This window comes from Pinus tabuliformis, chromosome 8 (genome assembly GCF_031772625.1).
Source record: "Pinus tabuliformis cultivar Carrire ecotype Pingquan chromosome 8, CPIR1, whole genome shotgun sequence".
NCBI lineage: Eukaryota > Viridiplantae > Streptophyta > Pinopsida > Pinales > Pinaceae > Pinus > Pinus tabuliformis.
Window position 1 is genome coordinate 841102554 of NC_142294.1, and position 18535 is coordinate 841121088.

The 18535-nt window shown below is 38.8% G+C and overlaps 1 protein-coding gene across 2 annotated transcripts in view; it reads right to left on the reverse strand.

Annotated features, from left to right (window-relative positions):
* GSNAP (gamma-soluble NSF attachment protein) overlaps nucleotides 1-15290 on the reverse strand; it is a 202656-nt gene extending 187366 nt beyond the window's left edge. Inside the window, exon 1 of one of the 2 annotated variants that reach the window (XM_089372939.1) lies at nucleotides 14962-15290. In XM_089372939.1, the coding sequence (XP_089229065.1) occupies nucleotides 14962-15023 (62 nt within the window). In that variant the 5' untranslated portion in view covers nucleotides 15024-15290. The remainder of the gene's footprint in view (nucleotides 1-14961) is intronic. The other variant, XM_089372938.1, reaches the window with a different exon arrangement.
* Nucleotides 15291-18535: the final 3245 nt, after the last annotated feature.

An 18535-nucleotide genomic window follows, 5' to 3' on the forward strand; every position in this document is an offset into this window, starting at 1 on the left:
AAACAAAAGAACTTTGCAGTGATTTGAGTCACTACGCTAACCTCCACAAAGCTAGATAGAAGAAATAGCTGATAAATCACAAACAGTGCCATGTTCCTCGTCCTTCGCAGGTCTAAGATTCAAGAAATTGGACTCCTTGGTAGCTTGGCCATAAAGCATAGCACCTTCCTCTTCCTTGGCAGCTGAAAGAGGAGTTGATGGCTCCACTGAAAGATCATAGCTCAAAGAAGGATGAAATCAGTGGCTCGTGGAGAAATCACAGCTTAACAGCAATGTTGGCTCAATTCAAAAGAAAATCCAAATAGGTTGTTACTGTCAAATAAGAGAGGCAAAGTAGATGTGAAGTGCCAAGGGAAATTAGGTTTTTTAGATTTTTTTAAGATTTTTTTAGTTTTCATGTTTCTATCTAGAAAATTTGTGGGGGTGCCCTGACATCTCGCTTTTCAAGAGGGGGTGCATTTTTATGTTTTTCATAAAAATCAAGGTGGGGGGGGCAAGTGTGCCTCGCAAAAACATTTCACCAGGTGTCCCCCCATACCAAGGGCCCAAGGATCAAGGAGAGTGCACCCCCAAGGTTTGACTAAGGCCAACTTTATACATGTAGACTCATAACCCCTCTATGGGAAAGCACCCTACTCTTAAGTTTTATGTAACACAACTCTCATTTGTAATTCATCATTCATGTGATTAATTCTCATTCTTAATAAAGTGTTTTGCCTAAGGGCACCTATCAAGTGTAGCATTCTCTCTTGTGCATGGATTTACTTCTCTCTCTAGCATACTTGTTCATGGGTTTTGCTCTCCCTCTAGGGTTGCGCTCCTCTTAATTGATTTATCTTCAAGTGCAATGTTGCCCTAGTCTTTATTGCAGAATTTGAGCTTGTGTTAGTTTCATTTAATACCTGATTATTTCTTGTAAATATCAACATGGTATTAGAACAAGTGTGAACCTCACTCACTCAATTCAGCAATTGATCCAAAGATATATGGCTAGTGGCACCACTTAAGGACTACAAAACTAGGGTTTTGGGAACATCTCTTTTTAGGGCTTCCTAGGGTTTAAACCCTCCTTCTAGGGCTCACTTTAGCAACTAATCTAAGGATTTTTGGCTAGTGGCATCACCAAAGACATTTTTGTGACTTAAAAACTAGAATTTTTGGATCATCTATTTTGCCTAAGGGCACATATCAAGTGTATCACTCTCTATTGTGCATGGGTTTATTTCTCTCTAGCACACTTGTTCATGGGTTCACTCTCTCTCTAGGATTGTGCTCCTCCTGGTTGATCTATCTCCAAATCTTGTGTTGCCCTAATGCTGGTTTGCATTTCTCTTTATTGCAAGTTTGGGTTTGTGTTGGTTCCATTAGATTCTCTCACTATTTATTTTGAATCTCGACATTTTGATGTTGAGTATGCAAATGCTAACAACCTCAATTTGTCTCAATGCTTTCCTCTTTTCACTTTTTTCTCTTCCCTTAAAACAATGACGTCTAAGTATGAATGATTCTCTAATGCCATGTGGCAAGCAATCAAGCAATCTTAAATTTTTATCCCCCTACCATTCATAACCCACACACTTCAATACATTTCAATGTTGAATATGCAAATGCTTCAACCATCAAGTTATCCCAACTCCTTTCTCATTTCACCCTCTTTTCTTCCCAAAATCCAATCAAGGCCAAGTATGACTCATTTCCAATGCCACAAGCGAAGAAATCTGACTCTTACCATCCATAAGAAGACACTCATCCACCCCAATGGAATTGACCCATTGGTCTGACAATAAATGTAAGGCTATGCATAAATATCTTTGGTTTTTCCTTACCCATGACCCTTCCTTTCACCCCTCTACACAAGAAAAATATCATTATCTCCTTTAATATAAGAAACATGGTTTTCTTGTCTCAAGTGATGAATTTTCCACGACACTTAAGAATCAAGTTTGAGTCTAAGATTATGATCACAAACACACTCAAATGCCACAACACAAGCACTTTGTACAGCGGAAAACATATAGCAGTGAATCAATCTCGTGCACATGACAATTTTTAACCTATTGACCATTGAAGACCACTATTGACTCCATGCCCGAGGATATGTCAGAGGATTAGTGTACCTACAGAGTTCAGAGATCATCGGAGCTTTTAAGCTCTTTCTTCTTCTTTTCATCTTCTCTATTGTACTCAGACTCTGGAAGCCCTACGAGGATGTTGTAAAGTGATGTTAGCATGATGAAAAGAGTCATGTAACAGCCTAGGTAGCTTGGGACATTATCATCAAGTCAGTTTACTCTGGAGAGTTTTTTTTTACTTGGTTAATTATTTGGGCTTTTCAGCGTGTAATAATTAATTGAGTTTTTTCTCCCAATTATAACCCCAAAGCCAGAGTGCGGCTTGATGGCAAGGCCTTGGGTGAGTCATAGTGTCTAGGGTCATTGTATATTACCATGCTAGATCACTCGTAAAATTTCACAGAATTTGATTAGGTCTAGCAGTCATTTTTAAAAAATTTAAATTTTCTTGCAAGACAGGAATTTTAATAAATTTTGTATGTAAATTGTAATAAGTGATGTCTAGAGAAGTTTTATGGGGTATGTGTGCACAAAATTACACCTCTACTCTTCAACTTTCTATTAAGAGTCTAAGACACAGGTGAGGGGTAAAAATAAGTTATGGACCCTCAAAACCCACTTTTCTTAAGTCTATGGGAAAATGTGGAAATGAGGTGGAAATGTTTCAAGAAGTCAAGGTCAATTTATCAAGTGATGTGGAAACCACATAAACCCAAAATCAAATAGATTGAATTTCTCAAGGAGAAGATAACAAGTTCCAGTGACAAATCCCATGATTTAAGGAAGTTAACTCAAGTTTCAAGGACTTATCAAAAGTTACTTGAGATTTGGTTCGATTTCATGGAGATAGAGTGGAAGAGTGGTCTCCTACCACTCCACTCCTCTACACATGTGTCCTCTTCCATCTTCCATGAGTTCCTCTTCATGGATAGCGTGGGCTTTCTTGGGGAAATTCAACTTGCCTTTGGGAGATTCGATTTGCAGGAGGGATCTACTTGGGATTGTCACCATTCCACATTGGGATTATCTCCCATCTCTCTATTTAAACGAGCCTTGGGCTCTTATTTTGTACACTTGATATGGGCTATTGTGCTTGCAAAAGCTTTGCTCCTTTGTATACTTTCATTCATCAATGCAATAAAGACTTTGGGGTTTCACTTATGGGATGTTCTTCCTCCTTCAGTATGGTATGAGTATTTGATCATGTTCTCATTTCTTCGTACTTGTGTTATCATATTATTTGCTTCCATATGCTTTTAGAGATATGTTAATGTAGAGTTACCTTGCATTGACATGTGATTTGGTAATTTGCTCTAAATATAGAATGCTCTAGTTCATTTCAAATAAATCTCTAGAACTCAATTATCATTGTTTATTGCTAGATCTATATGGTAATCTTTGTTGAAGTTTGTAGAAGGGTCATCATTATTGGATCAAGATCAAACGTGATGGGAAGTCTTAGGAGATACCATCCCACTCTTGAGCGTGGCTCTTGGAGGAACTCTCACTTGTTTTGAATCTCATAGTCTCATCATTCGAGTTTTTCTTGCAAGGACCCTAACACTAGTTTGTAGACAATTTTAATCTCTTCAAATTATTTACTTTCAAATATCTTGTGCTTTCATTGTTTAAAATTGCTATCAAGAGCTTGATGATGGCTAAGCAAAGAGGAGATTCTTACTCATACTCTTTAGCTTAGTCCCTTGTATGCTAGTTGTAATATTTCCTTCATTCCTTTGCTTGTTGTTCACTAATATTGGATTTGTTGTGCAGCCTTTGCTAACTCAGTTTTGTGGCAGGATTGCAGGAAGAAGCACTTGAGACTACTAACACACTTTTTGCAGGACCTTTAGCATTAAATTGAATGCTTTCTTGTGAGGCCAAGAGCATTTGGGACACCCATTTTCTTACAGGGCCGAGCTTAGCTTGAGGACAGCATTATATTTTAACAAGGCCATGGGCTAATAGAGGCATAACCTCTTTCCCTTGCTCCAACATTTTTTGGTCAAAGCCCAGTCAATGCAACCTCTTTTGCTGGTCAAGGATCAATCAAAACAGCTCCAAAAACTTTGGTCAAACTTGGTCAGAGGAGAGAGAAAATGTACAACTCTGTTTTGCGGTCAAACCTGTGGTCAACAACAATCAAACTCCTCAAAATGCCTCAGTCTTAGTGCCCAAAAATGCGGCCTGATGGGAGACCTTCTCCAAGAAAATCGAAGTCAAAAGGCTCCTTTTGACCCTTGGTCAACATTGGTCAAACTTCAATTGCAGAAAAGTCAACGTAGGTCAAAGGTGGTCTAGCTGCTTCAGAATTTCATCCTTCCTTCTTTACTGAATTTGGCCTCCTTAATCAGATCCAAAACCCAAGAAAACCAAGCCAAACCAAATGCCCAATCATCAAAAGTCAAAGATACCAAAGAGAGAAGTCAAAGATGCCTCCAAACCCTCGCACATGTGAAGAAGAACAAGTTGCTCCAGATCTGTACGAACCAACCAAATGAAGAGAGAGAGGAATGTGTGTTGTGTGATGTCCAAATGAGGCATGAGGGCACTTATATTTATATGCAACTTGAGGGGTGCCATTTTGTCCATGAGATGTGTCATTTGACCCAAGGCCAACCTTGACAATTTTGAATTTGTGGGCTTGACCTCAAAAATCCATTTCTCCTTATCCGATTTGAGTGAAATTTAGGTCAATTTTGGTCCTCTCGAAAAGAGGAATTCAATGCAATGATTATCTCCATCAAATGAGTTGTCCAAAGTGGAATTTGACCCTAGTCAAATAATATTTAGGTCAATTTTGGTCCTCTCAAAAAGAGGAATTCAATGCAATGATTACCTCCATCAAATGAGTTGTCCAAAGTGGCATTTGACCCTAGTCAAATAATCTAACAACTGCAGCCCTCTCTTTGCAAGGTAAACCAAGCCTTTCAGCCACCCTATTCATGCCCAAAACAAGTATGCATATTCCTTCCACAGTCCAACGAAACCCTAGGAGAACTCGACTACTTTAGGACCAAAAGAGACCTCCTTAAGCGCTAGCAAACTCAAACAAAGACCTTCCTCTCTTGTTGTGGCTTCATGAGGCTCCTTCACTCGCCATCTTGAGATCATGTCTCACTTGGATGGATGATCAAATGAGCCTCATATCTTCCCTTCTTATAGTCTTCTATGTGGGAAACAGCTAGCCTTCAAGGATCATAACATAAACCCTAGCCGACTTGAGTTTTCTTCATGAAACCCCAGCTAACATTAGGAAATTAATTTCTTTCATTTGATCTCGCCACATCATCAAACCCTTAGGTGCCCCTTAGCCCTTCAAGGGTGCCCCTCTAGATTTTAATGATTAGACAAATGTTTGTCCACTTGGTTTCGCAACCACAACTTTGGGTGCAAAACCCACTACTTGGGTACACCTAAAGTCTACCTAAGGTGTGGGAGTACCTCCCAAGCCACACAAATCAACATCAAAGAGAGGCAAGTTCCTCTTAGCCCTTTGCACTTGTCCCCAATATTTTTGGCATACACCACTCGTCCAGAAGAACCCCCTTCCATCCAACATTGACAACCTCTCGTGGGTCTTACATGTTACTTTCCTCTACAACATAGCACCCACTACCCTTGTCCCTTCACCCCCACACATATTGTTACTTGTTTTCCTCAAGAGACATTGACAAAGGTACTTTGGTTCTAAATTTGAGTAGAAAAATTGCCAGTGAGGGCTTCCAGACCAAATTCCTCAATCAAGGTTTGGATTTTCTTACATCCCACATTGTTGATCTCTTCAACCGAGTGGTTTGCTCAAGCATCCCCCACCACAGTCTCATTGCACCATCCACCCAACTTTTAAATCGAGCAATAGTTTTGGCCCTAACAACTCCAGGACAATCATGATTGGGCTCACTTTTGCCAAACTCTATTGCATAGTTCTGAATAAGTGGGTATCAAATTATTTACGAGGAACAAACTCAAAGTCGCAGGGGAAGCATGGGTTTGAAACAACTATTAAATGATGGATCACATTTTCATGCTCAATGTTATTATTAAGGAGGCCACACAACAATCTTATAAAGTCTTATACTGTTTTGTAGACTTTTAAAGGGATTTTGATGCAATCATGCAGGCATCCCTATTCCAAAGGTTGCAGGACATTGGTCTCCCAAAGTCCCTCATTGTAGCCATCTTCAGTCCTCTATGAGATAGTTTGTAGGACAGGTCCACACACAAGGAGGATACTTTGACTCCCTATGGAGCATCGTTAGGGTAATATTTAAACAAGGTTACTCCCTCTCTCTGACATTATTTGGGTTCCACATTGATGAGTTGGAGAAGTTTCATAGGGAGAACACACATGCAAATAATGATTGCATCCTACATCATGTCCTAATTTCCATGCTCTTTTTTGCAAATGATGTGGCCCTTTTGTCTTCCTCCCACAAGGGGCTTCAAATGCAATTGGATGCTCTCACTAGTTGTTGTGATCTTAAATAGATGATGACCAACTTTAGCAAAACTAAGATCATGATTTTCAATATCTCAAAATCTCTAGAGGACCTTGATTTCTTCCTCCACGAGGGCGAAGTGGAAGTTACTACACCCTACCAATATTGGGGAGTCCAACTCACGTTTCATGATGAAGCTCGCTTTTCAACCCTGGCTCCACAAGGGGTATGCTTCCTTGGCCTTGGTCAAGTGCCAATGTTTCTACTTGCATTTTCAAGACACCCCTACAAAGATGTACCTTTTGCACACCATCATCAAACCCAACAGTTCTTTATGAAATTGACATTTATGGACTGTTCTGGTCCTCCATAAGACTTTGATTTCTTCCTCCAAGAGGGCGAAGTGGAAGTTACTATATGCCCTACCAATATTGGGGAGTCCAATTCACATTTCATGATGAAGCTTGCTTGTCAACCCTGGCTCCACAAGGGGTATGCTTCCATGGCCTTGGTCAAGTGCCAATGTTTCCACTTGCATTTTCAAGACCTCCCTGCAAAGATGTACCTTTTTGACACCACCATCAAACCCAACAGTGCTTTAAGAAGTTGACATTTAGGAACCATTCTTGTCCTCCATGGATTGGGCACATCTTAAGAGGGTGTAATTTATCATGCTCTAAAGTATGATCCAATACCAATGAGTCATCCCCCAAGCCAGTGTCCAAGTTAAATTCGGGCCCCATCCTATATGTCTAGAAAAGATTTTCAAACTCACCTTCTTCTGTCACAAGATATGTACTTTACGTACGTTGCTTCTAGTCAAGATATATGACCATATCTTGCTCTCTACTCGTCCAAGGATATTTCCCTTAAGGGTGCACACAAAACTAGTTCTTAAAGTCCATTTCATTTCTCCAAACCGTTGGAATTTCCATAGAGCATCTACTTCCTTCTAGTTACTATGTAGATGTTGCCATCCATCTCCTCCCCACAAAAGGAGAGAACAACAAGGAAATTAGGGATGATTAAAATTAGAGTGCCTATGTCTCTCCCCTGGCCTCTTGGCCCCAAGATGGCCTTTTATGATGACGACCTCATGCAAGTTCAAGATGGCCTCATTGTTCATCTTAACTACATTTAACACCATTGGGTGCACAACCTCATAATGCCCCTCAACCAATTACGTATTTGCTCTCACCATCCGCAAATTGAGATGGACTCTACTTTTGGCTAAGATAGATACCCTTATCTCACTCACTACTCTTTTGAGGATATTTTCCTATTGGGTGCATACAAAGCTAATTCTCAAAGCCCACTTCATCTATCCAAACCAATAACATTTCTATAGTGCATCTGCTTCCTTCTGATTACTCTTTGTATGCCCCCAATCATCTCCTCCCCACTAAGGGAGAGATTAAGGCATTTATGGATTAGTACATTCGAAGAGTCGAGGTCTCCCCCTAGCCACTGGGCCCCAATAATAAATATCACCTTTTATTATGACCACTTCATGCAAGTTCAAGATGGTCTCATTGTTTGTTCTAAGTAGTGTTGATAATATCGGCGATATTTTCGGCAAAATGATATGTCGCCGAGTAAATATCGTGATATTTTCCGTTTTGGAAATACCATGATATTTTCAAAATATCAGCAAAATAATATGATATTTTGAAAATATCGGCTATGTTTAAAAATCTGATTTAAAAAAATAATAATAACAGTGATGCGGGGGAGCGGCCCCCCCCCCTACGAACCCGCTCCCGAAGCGCGCTCCGGGCGGGAGCGGGTCGGGAGCGCGCTCCCCAAATCGCTCCCGGACGGGAGCGATTTTCGGGAGCGCGCTCCCGTAAAAAAATTTGCGCTCCCTAGTCTGTGAGGGAGCGCTTCAGGGAGCGATCGCTCCCGCGCTCCCGGAGCGCTTTTTAATGCCCGGGAGCGATCGGGGAGCGATCGCTCCCTGATCGCTCCCGGGCATTAAAAAGCGCTCCGGGAACGAATTTTAAATTTCCGGGAGCGATTCGGCGGAAAAAAAATCCGCGGACCCGAAAAAAACAAAAAATTAAACAAATTTTTTTGGATTTATAAGCCCAATGGGCCAAAACAAAATCATTCTAATGAGATTGAGGTTGAGTTTGAGAGCAAAGGAGCAAGGAGCAAGAGCTGAGGAGCAAGGAGCCAGAGCTGAGGAGCGAGGTGCAAGTGCCGAGGAGCGAGGAGCAAGCTTGCAGAGGTAAGTAACTTAATCATTTAGTTAGTTTAGCTGGTTAGGTAGTTAATTTGGTTAGTTTCATTTACCTGTTTGAGTTTAAAGATCATTAATTTAAATTAAATTAATAAATTAAATGAATTAATCCCAATAAACTAAATTAATTTGCAGATTCAAGACTCAAACCCTACAAACATCAAACACGATGGACCTAAGCATTTTTATTGGCATTTTCCTCTTCCTGGTCCCCTTTCTGGTTATTATGGTGGTGGAGAGTAGGAAACGGAGGGGGCCTGAAACTGAAGAGGTGGATGAAGAAGCCGGAGGAAGTCAAATAGGTGAAAACCCCAGTGAGGAGGATGTGGAGGGTGAACATGAGGGTCAAAAAACTAAACAAGACCAAACTCCATTGTGGAAATATGTTCAGAGGCCTGAAACAGGGAGAGGGGGTGGAACCACTAAATTTCATTGCCCCCATTGCAACACTGATTTCACAGGCTCATACACCCGTTTGAGAAGACACCTTTGCGGGAAAAGGGCATGGGATGGAGAGAAACAAATAGGAATCAGAACTTGCGACGCGGTGTCAACAGTTGATAGAGCCAAATACATAAAGGAAGAGGAGGACGCCCAATACAAAGCAAAAAGATCAAGGGGTTTCTTTGAACCAAGCTCACAAAGAACTCCTTCAGCATCCTCCCAAGGCAGTGGATATGGACATGGAGGCTCAGGGTCATCATCTTTACGCCGTAGAACCATATCAGATTTCCTTGATGAGGGGTGTAGGAATGATGTGGATTCAAAAATTTACAGGTTCCTCTATGCAAATGGGATACCATTCAATGTTCTACGCTCACCTTATTGGCACGAAATGGTTTCTGCCATAAATGATGCCCCTAAAGGATACAAGAGCCCTGGGTATGACAAGGCAAGAACAGTTGGCCTTGATCATGAAAAAGCAAAAATATCACATTCTTTGAATAAAATGACAAGTTCTTGGACTGACAATGGGGTGTCCATTGTATCTGATGGATGGACAAATGTAAAAGGCAAGCCATTGATAAGTGTTCTTGCTGTGTCCCGAAGTGGTCCCATTTTTCTAGCTGCACATGATTACTCAGACAAGTTCAAGACCGCTATCAACATTGCAGAAGCATTGCTTGAAACAATTGAGCGTATTGGCCCATACAATGTCATCCAAGTCATCACTGATAATGCTCCTAATTGTAAGGCAGCGGGAGCAATTATTGAGGATAGATACCCGAACATATTTTGGTCTGGATGTTTGGTTCACACATTGAACCTTCTGTTGCATGATATTGTCAAAAACAAAAATGAACAATACCAATGGATTGGGGATTTGTACAAGAGAGGAAAAAAAATGATAAAATTTATTACAAATCATAGCAATACCCATGGCCTTTTCCGCAGTCACTCGAGATTGGAGTTGCTGAAGATTGCGAGGACTAGATTTGGTAGCTATTACCTCACCTTCAGGCGCCTTTTGAAGGTAAGAGAGGGTTTAGCTAGCATGGTATCAAGTCCAAATTGGCAGGTGTTAAAGGAAAGGGCTACAAATGTAGCTGACATTGCAGGTTTTGAAACGGTGGAGGAGGCCGCTCTTGATGGGCAGTTTTGGACAGCTGTGAGACAGGTATTGGATTTCACCAAGCCAATTTATAACATGATTCGGTTTGCAGATACAGACAAACCAGTGATTGGCGAGGTGTATGAGCAAATGGATACCATGTTGGGGGAAATAAAAGACATTGTTAATAACAGAGATCCCGACTTGTACAATCTGATTCACGATTGTGTGTGTGAACGGTGGAAAAAGCTTAACCTTCCACTACATTGCTTGGCGTATATCCTTACGCCAAAATACTACTCAGATTCTTGGTTGGGCAAACCTGCAGCAGGGGGTGGTGTTAGGACCAAACCCCATTTAGATCGAGAGGTAACTAAAGGATATCTGGATGCATTAGAAAAGTTGGTGCCTGACAGGGAGGAATGTGCAGCTGTGCGCCTTGAAATAGGCAGATACTTCACTGGCAGTGGTTTGTATGGTAACTTCCATGCAATGGACGACAAAGATAAATTTGATTCTCTCACATGGTGGGAAACATATGGCGGCGACGGACTTTTGCGAAAATTGGCATTGAAAGTTCTTGCACAGGTTGTAAATTCTTCTTCTGCAGAGAGGTGTTGGAGCACCTACAGTTATATACATAATGTGAAAAGAAACAGGCTCAACGAAAACCGAGCAGAAAGCTTGGTTTATGTGCACTACAATTTGAGGTTGTTGAGCCATTACTGTGATCGGGCTAATGAAGATCCCACATATAAAATTTGGGACAGTCACCCTGAGGACGACAATTTAGAGGATGGCATTGTACATATGGAAGAACTAGAAGATGAGCTTGTACGGGATGAAGCTGAAGCAGCTGCAGCAGCCATGCCACCTCCACCTCCACCATCCAGTAGCAGTTCTCGGGGCCCGAGTCTTGTTCCATTGTTGTCGCCACCTCCATCGACACCCTCGCGTGGAGGCTCTAGTTCTGGTCGTCGGTCTGGGAGGGAGACTCCTAGAAGACCGCCAAGACCTACTTATACTCCTGGAGACTCTCGTGGCAAGGGCCACTTGTAGATTTACAGTTTACTTGTCTTTTTTAGTTTCTATTAGACTTGTCACTTTAGTTTTCATAACTGTTCAGTGTTGAGTTTTGAGTCCTTGACTCTTGACTCTTGACTCTTTCATATCATTATGACATTATGATATTTTTTGTAAACATTATATCACTGTGACAATGAAAATTTGAAGTTTGAAGTTGGGCCTTGGCAATTATAACTCATTGGTAATGATTGTGAATTATGAATATGATGCTTTGTGAAAGACTAAAGTTGTTTCATTTCATCTCATTATTCATGTTTCATTTTATAAATTTTTAACATTTCATATCATGTTAACAGTTAGAAGTTAGGACTTAGAAATATCTTCGATATTACTTCTTGTAATGGTTAAACTTGGCTTACAAGTACAACTTGTTACTTTGGTGATCAATGATGATAAATGTTATTGAATTGAATGTTATTTTAATTTATTATTTTACTAAGGTTGATGACGATTATAATTTCTAGATGATTGATGTGATATGGTTCAATGATCAATTTATGTTTTTTTATGTTTTTTATGTCTATTTCATCATTCTACATGTTTTTGTTGACATATATGTATCAAAAATTAAAAAATATAAAAAATATATATATTTTTAAAAAATCGCTCCGGGATTCGCTCCCAAACCGGGAGCTTCTGAAAATGGTCGCTCCCGCTCCCGCTCCCGCTCCCAAGTAACACTGAATAATAATAAAATAAATAAATAAAATTAATTAATTAATTAATAAAATAATAAATAAATAAAAATAAAAATAAATAAATAAAATTATAAATAAATAGATAAATTTGATTTTTTATGTTTTCCGATATTTTTTGATATTTTTGCCAATATTGCCGATAAGATGTTTTCAGGACCCTCGCCAATATTTTGCCAATACCGATATTTTCAACACTAGTTCTAAGTTTCTAACCATATTCAACACCACTAGGTACATCGCTTCAAAAAACCCCTCAACCAATTACATGTTTGCTCTCATCATCCACAAATCAAAATGGACCACCACATCCTATAAACTGAGAGGATTTTCTATCGTTACCATCTGTGGGAGATTGAGTTCAAGGAGCACTTTATCTTCAAATGCACCATATACCACGAGATTCAAGGGAGGCTCCAATGTTTCTTCCAAGATTTGCAAGGTTCCCTTGTAATTTTCTTTCACTACCCTGACTAGAGATGACTATCCTTCTACATTCATGAGGTGATGATCCATGGGTGGGACACTTTGCACGACCTCTTCAAAATCAGTTTCATCATTATCATAACTTCCTTCTTCCATCCTACCTCAACTACCAGAGACAATAAGACCCAATAGAACTCTTCAACTCTTGGTCCTATTAGTGGCAAGTCAATGAGACAATGAACTTCCTCTTGTTAGACGAACAAGCACCCCACCTCTAAGAGATCTCAAAATCAAACCCACCATAGAGATTTTCACACGTCATGGTTGCTCAAGCAAGCAAATTTATATCAAGAGGTTTTTCCCCTCAAACTTGGATGTTAGGAGAGACAGTTCATTTTGGTCTAGAACTCCTAGGATTGCACAGTGAGACCCACTCAGCCTTGGGTACTTTACAAAACCATAGAACCTTTAAGAGATCTCAGAACCAGACCCACCATAGAGATTTTCAGACGTCAGGGTTGCTCAAGCAAGCAAATTTAAATCAAGACGTTTTTCCCCTCAAACTTGGATATTAGGAGAGAGTTCATTTTGGTCTAGAACTCCACCTAGGATTGCACAATAAGACCCACTCAGCCTTGGGTACTCTACAAAAGACATCATCAGATTTTGCCTCAGTCCCTTTCCAATAATCAACAAAGATATGGATACCTCTTTCTCCTCCCTCCTTTACTTCTACTTTTATTTCCAATTAAGATGTCAATGGTGAGCTAGGACCCCATGCCTCTTAGGGTTTCCTCCTTTGGTGTGCCTAGATCCTGCTAATCTCTATTTTATTGTAAGATGTATCTTTCCTTATCTTTTTAGCATCTATGAATATCCCAGACACTCAGATAGATGATTGACAACCGCTTGTAGTCTCTAGTCCAGTTGACTTTTGGTCATTAGTTGAGCATTAATGAAATTATCTTATACGGAAGTGCTTACCTCTTGATAGGTGGTTAGTGTTAGGCACTTAGTCAAACAAATATTTCTCAAGTTTCCTTTACTATGTTAACTAGACTGTGATTCATCTTACAAAAAAACTGGTGTTTCATGCACGTATTATGGAAATCAAGATACGTATTCAGGCAATTAGAAAGCAAATGCAAAACAAAGAGGTTGAAGTTGTGTGCTGGAGAACTGAAAAGCAGCTTGGAAACCTCCTCCCAAAAGCATTGAGCAGGAAGAAATTTCAGAAATTTAGGGAAGTGCTTGATGTAAAAGAAAATAAGATGGTCATTAGGCAGAGTGGTAAAATATCTCTGGTCTTCAAGTGTGTGTGCTCTGAAAAATCCAACAAATTGATCCTCTATAAAGGTTAACTTTTCTCATGGTACTTTTTGATTATTAATTTTCAAACAATTACCAATAAAGTTACAAGTAATGATTGTCCCAGTCCAATCATAGTCAGAATTCAACAAAATTCAAACCATTTGTTGTGAAGAATAGTTTCATATAGGCATTGAAATTATTGTTACAACATATTATTTTTCCTGATAATGATCTGGGCAATGTTTGCAGTGTAAGCACAGCACAAGCTGAAGTATGGCTCATAGGGAGGCCAGCCCATAATGTGCTAACACCAAGAATCGCTTTCCAATAATGTTTTAATGAATAGAAGTTTTTGCAATACCCAATCCAATAGATCTAGAAGAAATTACTGTAAATCGGAAAATTCAATAAAACTCCAAAAAGAGATGAAATTCAAATCCATTTGACATGAAATATTCCAGATTTAAATAGCTGCATAACAATCCTGATTCAACCAAGTGATCCAAAATTTGGTTCGCTCTGCAGTTTGACGACTCCCAGTTCAATTCTCATGTAACAGACATAGGACACCAGTTCAATAGTACTTTACATTCACACAAATTTGCAATACCCAACTTAATATACTATTTGCATCAAGGTAGCCAACAACAACCTTACACTGTAAAAAACACAAGCACACAAAGAAGAGCGCACACAACAGATGTTTTTGGACACTGGTCGCAACGAATGATTTCATCAAATTATGGAAATCTAACAACAGAAGTCCAAGATCCTAGAGCAAGTGTTGCCCGTAATCCTGTAATAAGATCGGATGTGTCAATGTAGTCTAAAAGAACAATTAGGAGAAAATAGAAAAACGTCATGACTCAACCCTTGTCCCGAATCATGATCAAGGTTAAATTCGCAGCATATTCATAATTACAGCTCACATAACAAACCACCTAAATTTAACCCCGCTCTGATATAATTAATAAAGTTTAACTTGTTTGGAGCAGTTCCTACAGGCCCATACGTTTAAAGTGAACCTCCTGTGACTCATTAAGTGCCCAGTTATTGGAATTATATGAACAAGATAGCATTGTGTGAAGTGACCCAAATTCGAGTGGATCTAAAGATGGGTTAGATGGTAACTTACAGCTTATCCGCCTTCTTCATCATCTTCTCGGCTTCCGCTAGCTTTGCCTCGCTTTGTGCCATAGCGATACGATGTTCCGGCCAAGAAATTTCAGTGCGAAGATGTGAGGAGCAGAGTTTGCTTGATGCCAGCAATTGCGCGAGTCCTAAAGAGGCATCTTGTGAAATGAGTATTTTAAAGCAGAAAGGCTAAAACATCAATGTGAGGCTCTCGGAGCTGGAATTCAAATTGGGCCCATTCATTAATTTGCTTCCTAAAAAAGTTACCAGCAGGGTCTTGCAATGGAACAAAGGCCGTGGCATGTGGGTAAATATTGTTTTAGTATTGTGTTCTTTGCGAGATGGAGTTTTACTTATTTTCTCTCCTTGTTTATCATTTATCGTGTATAAGGGCAATTGCCCACGCATGCTCAGTGGGCAACTGTGCTCAAAAGTTGTTAAACCATGAATCAATGAAGCATAAAGTTGTGTCGGGTGTGGCGTTGTATACTCCACATTAGATTGTGGACCTTGAAATCTCAATCAATTTAGGAATAGGAATGGTAAACAGTAACTTAATTAGGTTTTAGAGGTGAAGATGTGATGTGGGCAAAGCTTATATTTTAAGTTTTAGATGTAATGAGAAAGAAAGAAAGAAAGAAAGAACGTCGGATTTTCGGATGATGAGAGCAAACATGGTGGTGCACAGCTGTTCCGAAATTCTTATTGCTCAGTTAAGGACTAATTCTCATCAACTCCGTTGTGAAACAGGGCGCTGGAAAAGGCCAAAGGAAGTGTGGGAGGAAAGGGTATGCATTTTTTGTTCTTCCGGAAAAGTGGAAACAGAAAAACATTTAATTTTAGAATGTGAGGCCTTCAAAGACAACAGGGAAAGTTATGCAGATACGCTGGCAGCTAGCTCTTGGGATAATCTATTTAACAAGGGGTTTGTCGAGAAGACGGGAGCATTTATTGTGAAGCTTCACAAAAAAAGGGCCGAATACATCAAGCAGATGAAAAAGCAATCTGTCCCATAGGCTATCTTTAGCCTCGTGGACGTTAAAATAATTTCTTTCTTTCTTTCTTTCTATGGGACAATATACAAAAAAGAAACAAGTATTGACTTTACAAATGTTTTTTTTGTGTAAATCAAATGAAGAAATAATTTTCAATGTGCTTATCTTTTGTCCTTATGCTACACATGTTTGGAAGGAATTAGAACCCTTATTAGGCTTTACAATGGTTGGAGTGCGAAATAGTGGAAGCATGTCTTGGGAGTTGGAACAAGAATCCAACTACAAAAAGTTATAAATCCCTTCCTATTATTCTAGCATGGGGCATTTGGACTATTAAGAAACTTGAGTCATTTTGAAGATAGTCTCATAATTTCTTTCCAAGGAGTTATGCAGAGCTGCAATATTCTTAATAAATTTCCTCAAATCAAAGTAAATAAGCCTCAGAGGGTTGTATAAGAGAAGGCTATATATAGATTTGGATCATAGATCTACTTTAATGGCGCACCTCTAGGGGATCCTCAAATTTGCGATGCAAGAGTTATAGTAAACTTATCAAACTCACGTCTTTTAAAATTTAAGCTAGGTATGGGGAGGGGATCCAATGCTCTAACATAGTAAATGCCTTTAAAGCTAGCACTTGTATTGGCTTCTAAGAAAGAGGCACAAAGGCCATAAATCTTTGGGGACTCATAAGTGGTTATAAGCTAGATGGAGAGTTCTTTCCCATGTGAATCATTATTTTCCCTGATTTTTAGAATAACAATAACATCAAGACAATATTCAACTATGTCTTATTTCAAAGCATTTACATAAAAAATAATTCACAAGGAGTTGCTTTATCAAAAGACGGTCTTTTATTCGATACAAGTTGTTGGCAAATCTGTGAAGAACATAATGGGCTAGTTTCTAGTTATGTTCATAATTTTTTCCAAATTATTGTACTATATTAGAATCTTGATATACAGTTTTCTATTATTTTTAAGTTTAGTTGTCCTAAGTTTTCCTTGTACTGATTTTGGAATGAAGAGTTATACTTTGATAGGGGATTATGTATGTGGAAAAACCTCATATATAAGAAATATATGTAGGGAATCATAAGTGATTTTGTTGATGTTAGATGATGTTGGAAATATGTCTCTAGATATTGTCAAAGCTAGCAATGTTTTTTAATGAAATCATGCAATGGTTCACTACATCTAAGTAATGTAATTTCTTTGTTTTGATAATAAAACTATGGACTTTCTTATGTGTGTGTGTGTTTGTGTGTTGTGTTATATTTAGTGCTTGGCTATGCATTATATTTTGTTAGATAGCATCATCATTTGAACATTACATATCATAATGAATGTTACATGTAGAGTCTTGCCACTTAAGTCGTCAATGTTATTGTGCACTATTGCCCCCTCATATGGTGTTTATCAACATTATCCATACACTAATTTTACAAATCTTTTTTGCAAGTTTGGCAATATTTACTCTCTCATCTTAAATCTTTATGCATCATTTGTTTATCCCCACTACTATATATGATTAACTTTGTAAAGACAATGGACCCGCATAGTAAATTAGTCCTTGAGAAAGCCTATATTCCATGGTGTTTGTGGGTCGACTAACTAAAACAACCCTCACTTCATGACTACAAGTAACATAAAAGTAATAAATATTAACCCAATGTTTTTGGGGATAAATAAAAAGTTAAATTTGATATTAACATAAACAAAATTTGCCCAAGTTAGAGATACATAAACTTTCCTTTCTACATCATCTAATATTCTTGTTCCTGAAATGAATAATAAGAAAGACCATTCTTCTTCTTTCTTAGTTATCCCAACCCTTCACCACTTTCCACACTCTCTTTTCTTTTCATTCTCTCTTTTCCTATATCATGAGGCAAAAGAAAAAATAAAGTGCCTTCGAAAGCCTTTATAACTTATTTCATTGGCTAGAGAATTGTAAATTCAAAGTTCATTTAAAGGCAATTTGTATCTACGAGCTATTTGTTAGGAATAAAATCAAAATGAATGCGAAAATAAAAAATAGAATGAAACAATACAAAAGAGACACCAATATATGTGGTTCACCCAATTTGAATTACATCCATGGTGAAATAGCGATCTCTCATTTTATTCCATCTAACAAAATGAAGGGATATGACTTGCAGCACATCCAGTGCAACCTCCTCTTCTCTCCTCTCTCTCATTTACAATGCTCTCTCAATAATACACATTCAAAATATAATTCCCTCATAAAAAAGGGTCGCCTTATAGGGAAAGAACCCCTAACATAACAGCTACCATCAAATCCATGATCAAATGATGATTAATCCAAATTAACTATAAAATTACAATATTTTACAAGGCAATTTTCCAAAAAATTATCTTCAAAGGAAAACCCCCCTACACCACCTGTCAGGAATTAGGGTCCAAACACAGCTAGAAATAAGACCTTTGAATCATGAAGATAATCAATCTCTTCAACTGACAATCTCCCACTTGGAGACTAATTATAACAACTCCTTGACTACTACACCTTATGGATTATGCTTCAACTTTGGACCTAGCTAGTTTCTCATCTTCATCA